The sequence below is a fragment of the Argentina anserina genome, chromosome 6 (genome assembly GCF_933775445.1).
Source record: "Argentina anserina chromosome 6, drPotAnse1.1, whole genome shotgun sequence".
Classification (NCBI taxonomy): domain Eukaryota; kingdom Viridiplantae; phylum Streptophyta; class Magnoliopsida; order Rosales; family Rosaceae; genus Argentina; species Argentina anserina.
In genome coordinates this window covers 3,673,644-3,682,935 of record NC_065877.1, presented here as the reverse complement: position 1 = coordinate 3,682,935, position 9,292 = coordinate 3,673,644, and the positions used below count along the sequence as shown (strand labels likewise).

The following is a 9,292-nucleotide window of genomic DNA, read 5'->3' as shown; positions in this document are numbered from 1 at the left end:
AGAACACTGTAGCGATAATTAATGAAACTTTCAAAATTCCAGTGGGTACCCTCGTGCAATTAAAGGAATTACACGATACAACCTCGAGATCTATTTCAGTTCTCTGTCTTCTCCATCGACTAATCTCTGATCTCTCTCTCAATCATCCTCCAAAACTCTCTGATTCTTTGTTCCTTATTTTGCCTTCCTCAACGCAAATGGAGGACGATGCCTCAGTCCCCAAGCACTCGTGCTTGAAGCTCCAACCAAGAGACTCCCAGCCCATCTTCATCAAGGGCACATGGTTCGCCTCCCGCTTCGACCTCATCATCACCGACGGCCTCAACGTCTGGGTCTGCCGCGCTTCCGAATACGCCCTCCGATACCGAGCCACCTAGTGGAACCAGCCAGTGCCCGAATACGTCTCATTGGTATAGCGCTATTTAAGGTTTCGGGACTCCAATTCCGTCTACGGGTCCGCTGATGCTGGTGATGGCCACAAGAGAGTGAGTTGTCTAAAAATCGAGTAAGTACACTGGTTCACCGTACGTTGTTGAATGGAAGCAGGCAGGCAGCAGTGTGGTCTCCGTAAAGGTAATCTTTCTTTATAAAATTTTAATTACAATCGAATCAAGATTGGTCATCAATAGGCAAATGAGGGTGTACCCATTGATCTCAGGTAAGTTCAAGGAAATATGCAAAGATAACATGAGTGTAGATTTACCTTGATTTTCTTTTTGTTGCAATTTGTTGTGAACTCTTTATCCACACCTGCTTCATCGTTGTATTTTTTCTTTCTTTCTCCCATATCGTTTTAGTACTTGACTTCTTGTATGTTATTGCGGCATATTGAGGAGTTTAGGAACAAGCTTTTGTTTGATTATGAGAAATTAGGAATACATATGCTGATTTAGGGGCTTCAGCACATCTCATACTTGACAATTTTGATCCTTGTTGTATAGGTGATTACTCTCTATGGTTGGATTAGCTTGAGCTCTCAAGCCTGCTGAAAAAGCCAAACCAATAGGCATGGTCTTCATTTCCACCACCCAGTTGAATGTAGGTTCCAAAGGCCTCTAACATCGAATCCCCTAACGCAACCACAACTAGCTTCCATTTCTGTATCGAGTTTGTATTTCCCCCTGTATTCCTTTTCAATTTCTTCTTATGTATACTTGAGTAACTTGACCCATCCTTCATATCATTATGTTTATTTGAAACTGACGGAACCTTACATCCTAGATGACTTGAAACATCTTCTAAAATCGGATGGGGAAAGCTCAGAGAATAGCACAGGTGAAAATGAAAACATCAACTTTGCTACTGGGTCTGATTATGATGAGAATGCCTCTGATAACAGTGATAATGATAGGAATTAAATTGTAGTACATCTATTACTCATTAGTTGGTGTTCAATTCTGCCAGTACAAGGGCTTTCCTTGTCAGCTATTGGAGTTGTATACACGAATTTCACAGAGAATAGATGAGTCTGGTGTAATTTTGTAATACGACTTCAGCCTATAATTAATCTCTGATTGATGATCCATTTGCTCTATTATGGCTTCATCTTTTCTGCAGTGAACTAATGATTACTAGACCTGTGATTACCTTGTTGGTTAAACATATGGACTCTTAACTGAATACGCACGACTTTTAAATTTTTGTTTAGATCTATGACTAAAGTTTGGGAAATGAGTTACTTGGGGATCAGGTTTTCTCTGATAACTTGGGAGCCAGGTATACACAGATTCTTTCCTGGCTTCATGATAACTGAGAAAGGCTCATCCACAGACCACAGTAGAGGGTAAAAAGATGATGAAACATTTGAGGTGTCATCTTGGCAAATTTTCAAGGGTATTGTTGGTTTTTTACTATGATCAGAAAAACTGGATATATAGCAGAAGAATAATGGTTGTCGATTAATGAGAAGATTCATTGTACATATTCATATTCGAATAGATGTATTGAATCAATATCATAAATAAATTACTTGTACTTAGTTGTCCAATAGGTATATGTTTATTTTCAAATGTCGCATAGTAATTATAATGTCATTTAAGTTTTAAAAGTTAAAAAAATGATACATAAATAATATAGTTGAAAACGTTATATCACCAAACAATTCATGTAAAAATTTTAAAAATGTCTAAATTTGTCATTTGCCAAATGAAAAGTATAAGTCAGCTTGAGTTTACCAAACGTTTTGTCACTGCTTCTGCCACTAACAGACACTTATAAAAGCCAGTTTACCAAACACTCAGCTACTTTACTTATCAGCAACTTATTTTCAAAAATAAGCATAAACCAACTTTTTTTATAAGCTCAGCTGTACCAAACACAGCCTCTATCTGTACATTTTTATAGAGATATCTAGTATGCTCGTGACAGAGATCTTTTCAATACCTTTAATTTTCAATGTCAGGTGCTCACAGGATATTTTGGGTTTCTCATGTGCCGTAGTCATTATTAATTTTTATCATTGTTTGTTAACGGATTTGCAAACTGTAAACAGGTACATGTATGATTTGTTCCTTGGTAGATGAACACAGTGCAATTCGTGCCCGTACCGGGAAATCTATCCCACAGAATGCAATTGTTAGCGGCTGTGTCATAGTTTGTAAGGTTTGTGATCGGGGCGCGGCGCTGCTGTAACCAAGATGCTGGACGCGCTATTCTCTGGATATGTGGTAATTGTATCATGTATGGTGAGCACCGGACATCTGAGTGCCCCATGGAGGATAAGTTCCTCATAGAACCTTTTTTTTTTTTTTCAAAAAGTTCCTCATAGAACTTGGTTTCTGTCGGATTAGCTACGGGGTGTCCAGAAAGAAAATCGTAGTCGATGAGTTTATGCCTTTTTTTTTTGTTAGGTATCAGTTTTGAGTCTTTTGACACATGCTGAAACACAGAATCCCTGCCTGATAGACAGGCATGTTTGCAACACTTTCTAATAATCCATACTTTTCTTCTCCAAAGTCTACGATGCTCTCGAATTTTAGAAAATACAGCACAAGAGATCAAATGGAATTGGAAATAAAAGACTTCAGAACGTAGACTAACTACGAACAAAGAGATCAAATGGAATTGATGGTATAGAGTAATCTGTCGATAGTATCTTTGAGGCTACAATGGTGTTTGCTGCTTCAGTGTAGTGAATTCCATCCCAACTTACGGATTGGGATCCGTCCTTGCAAACCTGAGAACCGGCATAGCCGCATGTCAGCCTCATATTGTAGTTGTAGGGAGGACCTCCGCTTCCACAGCATGCCATTAGAGGACTAGTGAAACCTACATGGGGGGACAAAAGTAATTGTATGATGATTGCCTGTATTACAGTATTGGACTTGCATAGTTTGAAATCTGTGAAGCAAGAAATTTGTTTACCATATTTGGTGGAGTTAGCAATGAGGTCATATATACATCTACATATACCACTTTTGCATCCTTAAATTCAAACCTCATCTCATCACATGTATGGCGCAATCCTACATTGAACAATTTTGCAGCCGCATTGTAGGTCGAGAGGCATCCATATGTATCCATGTCCCTCTGATCCACTGAAGAAAGTTTTTGAGGGAGACAACCCAATGGCCCCGTGTTGTGTATCCAAAATTTTCGCCCGCCTTGATCATATAAAGTCTGCAAATTGATACTGTAGAATTATATTTGTATCATAAAAATGTGGAATGCCATGAAAGTCTTGAGAGTACACTATGTTTTTATGTTTTTGTCTATATATTAAACAGACTCACCTTAACGGCTTTCTTGATTTCTGTAGTAATGGGTGGGATTTTCTTTGTTATCTGCGTGAATGACAGATTTTTGGAGAACAACTGAGCAAGATCGTTTTGTCCGATGTCAATCATGTAGAGTGCTTTTCGAAAACCTTCATCACCTATCAAGTCTTTTGAGCCTAAATGTTCATGAAGCAATGTGATCAGCTATCTTGTGTAGGCATCTACTAATATGCAGAACCAAATAACACATACGCGTTCACAAGCAGTTGTCAATTACAATACAAGACAACAATATGTGCAAAAGCAGCAGCGAGATTCAAAATATAAATACGTAATGTAATGAGATAAAATTGAAACCCTAAACCATTAGATACCTGCAGTAGTTTTGAAATGCAGGAACTGCATGACTTGGATGCTCAAAGAGAAAGGGATGCGTTTGGGGAAGATTGACGACCCAACTATTGCAAAGTTCGCCCCATTTGTGAACTTAGACCCTGACAAAGAGTCTAGGTATGGAGCCAATAGGCTTGTGTTCAAACTTTGGCCTGCACAAGATAACACCATACATCATTACATCCATCTCTTAGAGGAAGCTTCACAAGAATGCCTAGACTAATTGAATCCTCTTCCATCACATAGGAAGTCGGTGTCTGCAGTCTAACAACATAACAAAATAGGGTGTCCATACGCATACTAGTTTTTCGCATCCGACTCTAAACAAGTAAACCCCTGTCTTAAGAAAAATTAAACAATCATATAGTAACAAAAACAATGAGACAGATACAATGGAAGATTTTGTAGCACATGACTTCTGCTACATCTAAATCAGCATCAGTCCAAGAAAACATGACATCAAATCTTAGTAATCAACATGCACAAGTATATTTGGGATAGCTAAACACTAACATAAGGCTAAAAGTGAAGGGCAAAATTTTTGGACTAACATGGTAAGATGGCCCTGGAGACTCAGGTCAGATCTGGATCACCTTAACTAGGGTGGACCACAACCCATTACCGCCATGCTGCAATGTCCTATCAGTGCTAAACACTCGGATTTTATAAATAAAGAAATCACCGACAGACATGCACTGGTCAGATAATCTACGGCGGACAAGGTGGCCACGTAGGATGAAGGTAAAAGTAGAAAGTTACTATTTTGGAGGTGGGAACCACTTACAGAGGAAGTCGATGATGAGGCGACCGTCGGACATGCGGCCGGTGGATCGCCGGAAGTAGGTGCGGCCGTAAGGAGGGTTGATGGTGTAGCCGAGTCCGGCGATGAGTCCGCCGGTGTCGGAGTTGGAGTCGCCGAAGTTGAAGATGACAGGGCCTCTATAGCTAGGTTGCTGGCCGGTGACGGAGAAAGTGAGCAGAGCGAGAAGCAGTAGGCCGGAGATGGAGAGTGAGAAAGCCATGGATATGGCAAAGCAGCGCTGCTGTAGTTGCTGCAGAAAATGAGTGAGTGGCACTGTGTCAGTGTCGATGTGTGTGTTTGAGAGTGCCTCATATATATACAAGGGCTTCTCAGTGGATGTCCAAAGTTGCGGATTCGGTGATTCTAATAAACGGCTACGCACAATGACAGCGAGGATGGTACCGGTCGTGCTCCCTCCTTCCGATAAACTATTGTCTGTGTCAGCCGGAACTGCAGTGTAGGCTCACGGCGGCTGGAATCTTAAAATTTCAAGTTTTTTTGCACCGTGTAGAAATTTCGAGATTCTGGCATGCACAAACAGGAGTGCCGGGAGGGGGGGAGCATGGCTGGCACCATCTGCGCCGTTGTTGCGACTCGTTGGAATCACTGAATCCGCACAGTGCTGACGTCTGCATCTGTGTGATACAATATATCTACTTTGTGTGATAGTTTTAAATTTAGTAAGAGGTCGATATAACGATTTACATCGAACATAACTATTTTACAAGTTAGAGTTATACTCATTTTGAAGACAACGAGTTCAACATAATGAGTTATCTAGCTCTTTCAACTCATTAAAAATTGTAAACCCTTACAGCTTTTTTGCAATATAGCACAATGACAAAATAATCATAATTTTAGTGCTATGTCATAGTGATGTTGATTTGAACTTTGTCTTGAAATGTTATGAATGTCAATATATATGATGCATTGTCTATATGATTTGCGGATTGAAAAAGAGAGAGCAATATGTTAAATACTTCATATGGCTGACAAACGTAATGCTTAGAATGCGCGCCACTTCAGGGTGCTAATTACTAATTAACTTGAACATGAAATACGAAGATGAGTCTCTCTTTAGTTTGGAAGCGTATTTGCATTCCAATCAGAGGGGAAAAGCCAAAATGACAACATCCATAGGTAGATATGATCCTAGGTAAGAACAAACATAAATTAATTTCGCATGAGAGGAAAGCCAACGGTAGTACTGGTGAATTTATTCATTCTGAATAGTCACACAAAATCAAAAATGTTACAATAATAATAATAATATCATATATTGAATAGAGCAAAGAGCAAAGAGCTTGCACTTTATTTGCTTATTGAAATAAAACTTTTTTAAGTTCTTATACTATGTAATGTGACCATCTTTCGATAAATAAATACAAAATTTCACATAAGATATTAATTACACAGTTTTTGGATGACTATCTTACCAAACAAATTCTGTTTAGAAATACTTCTTCTTTTTTTACGATTTTCCAACAAAAAAATCATCGAAAATAACTGTATTTTTTTCCAACAACTTTCTGACAAAACAAAAATCTCGTCGAAAGAAAAATGGTGGAAACTTTTGGCGCCAATATTATTTTTTATTTCCAACCACGTTTTTGATAGATTGAGAACTCCTCGGAAATAAGATTCATACCAAAATTGAAATAAGATTCATACCAAAATTGCATTTCCGACAGAGAAATTGTTGGAAATACTATTATTACCGACCACAAAATGCATTAGTCGGAAATCCGTGATCAGAAAAGGGTGTTTGTGTTGTAGTGATACAAGAAGAGAGAATGATACCTTTTGTTGAGATGTGGCTCTACAGTTTGCATTTTCTTCAGTTGGGATTTGTTCATGGAAGGCTACATTATGTTTTGGCAAATGCAATGCTTGATAATTTGGAGGAGGCACTGCAGGCTTACCTAAACCGTCCCTATCTTTCTTTTCAAGTTTTCCACTCTCTAACAACAAAGGATCACTATCTTCTTCTTCCTCTGTCGCTTTCATATTTGCACTCCCCTTCTGCAACTTTCATCGAAGAGCTCAAAGCCTGAATGAATCCCAAATGAAAACTTTGAATAATCTTATTTTCTTCCCCAGATCTTGGTACTAAAATCACGAAAGGATCAATCATCAATGTCTAAATTTTCTTTGCAAAGATCAAGTACAAGGTGCCTGCTTGTGCGAGCTTCAGAACCTGGCGTTTGTTTTTGTTTCTTTATAAGCAAAGAATAAGCTTTGTTGACTTGAGCGTAGAAACAATTCATTGTAATGTAAGCCGCTCAAACTAAATTTAAGAAGAAGTTCCGCAATTTGAGCGCTTACCTCTGATCATGCGGAAGAAGATTTGTGTTCATTTATAGGTATAGAAAAATACTGATTTTTGTTCTTTGGTAAATATCTAGACATCTTTGATCTAATTTATCTGGTTCGGTACTTTTGTTTACTTCAGCCAACTAACGTATGGATGATTTCCGTCATTTTGATACTAAATTATGTAAGCTAAAGTAAATTAGTAAAAGGAAAACGTACATAATAATGATAGAGTTAATTTCGTCATCGGTACCCAAACTATTGTGACAATGTCAATGTAGTACCCAAACTCTGAGTTGTACCAATGTAGTACCCAAACTTGTAATTTGCTATCAACAAAGGGTCCGAGCCCAATTTCCGTTACGGCTTCGTTATCTCGGTCACGTGTCCAGCACGTGACCACAAAAAAAATTTCAACATAAGTATCCAAACTCTTGTGGTAAGATCAATGTAGTACTCCAACTTTGAGTTGTACCAATGTAGTACCCAAACTCGTTTTTCTCTATCAACGAGGGGTCTGAAACCAATTTTTATCACAACTCCATCTTTTGGGTCACGTGTCATAACTTCTTGTATTTTCTCATTTTTTTTTTCTCATTCTCATTCACTCTCACTCATTCCACACTGTATTTATGAGCTCAGATTTCGAGGTAAAGCAACACTATGGGTTGTGTTTCTTCCAAACTCTTCAATCACGATGATGACTTCTCCCAACTCGGCAGCTCTGCCTTGAGCCACAACATCGTCTCCCTCACATCCTCCACCTACGACTTTCTCTCCCTCCACCTACGACATTCGAGGCATGTAAAGCGGTGCGGTCAGCGGCCGAGAATCTCAGAGTGAAGGTATGCGATCATGACATGTCGATGGATCAGGAGTTCCAAGAAGAGGTGGAGGAGCTCGAAGATGGTGTTGGTGTTGTAGGAGGAGGCGGTGGGGATGAGAGGAGGTGGAGGTCCTCGATGCCACACTGTGGTGGTGAGGAGTCCGGAGCATAATGAGAATGGGTTGGTGTTTTGCCCAATTTGTAAGTTCTTTCTTAATTTTAGATATTTACTTTAAGAGTTTCTTATTTAGGGCATTAGAACCAACATAGAGTTATTTAGGTGAATACCCTTTTTATTTTGATATATAAGACGAAACTGTGACGTAAATTGGCCTCACACCCCTTATTGATAGCGAAAAACGAGTTTGGGTACTACATTGGTACAACTCAAAGTTTAGGTACTACATTGACCTTGCCACAAGAGTTTGGGTACTGCTGTTGAATGTTTTGTGTGGTCACGTGCAAGACACGTGACCGAGATAACGGAGCCGTAACAGAAATTGAGCTCAGACCCTTCGTTGATAGCGAATTACAAGTTTGGGTACTACATTGGTACAACTTAGAGTTAGGGTACTACATTGACCTTTCCACAATAGTTTGAGTACCGATGATGAACTTTTTTCATAATGATATAAGCTAAAAAGTAATAAACAGCAAGACAAAATATTTATTTATTTTTGGATTATAATAAAATATCCAAATTGTGTATACGTACAGTCCTGTTGATTTACTTGCGCGCACGTACAACGTCTCCTCTAGGCCTCTAGGGTTAGAAAATGTTTAACCCTTCTGTTGACTACAATGTTTAAATGTTTAATCAAGGGGTGAAAATTTGGAATTGGTCTGGCACATAGTTTATCATGTCTTGAGTGCAAACATTGACATAACATGGCCCTGCTCTTGCCTTGAGCAAATAAATCTGATAGCAGAAAGGACCATCCTCTCAATTTGAGAAGAGCCTACACTCAAGTAAGAAATAAATCCTTCATATATATACAAATTGCGAACCTACAGTTGGCTATAAATACCTTTTCTTTTACATCGAGTCTCAAAAATTTCAATCCTACTACTGTGCCAGTTGGTGGTATATAGCTAGGAACTAGGAAGAAATTTTATGAGAAATGATGCATCCTAGCTAATTATCCAATTAATATATAATAAATTCAAGATCGAATTAGCAATTTTGACAAGAAATTGGATCCTCTTGCTCAATTTCCATATTATCGGATTTGATATGCACAT

The 9,292-nt window shown here is 38.7% G+C and overlaps 1 protein-coding gene across 1 annotated transcript; it reads right to left on the bottom strand.

The window, feature by feature from the left end:
• Window positions 1-2,948: 2,948 nt before the first annotated feature.
• Window positions 2,949-5,208, bottom strand: LOC126799737 (GDSL esterase/lipase At1g09390). Its single transcript, XM_050526998.1, is given in 6 exon segments — window positions 2,949-3,267; window positions 3,364-3,393; window positions 3,396-3,618; window positions 3,732-3,892; window positions 4,091-4,261; window positions 4,894-5,208. Coding segments are annotated over 6 exon segments (1,056 nt in total). The 5' UTR covers window positions 5,132-5,208; the 3' UTR covers window positions 2,949-3,034.
• Window positions 5,209-9,292: the final 4,084 nt, after the last annotated feature.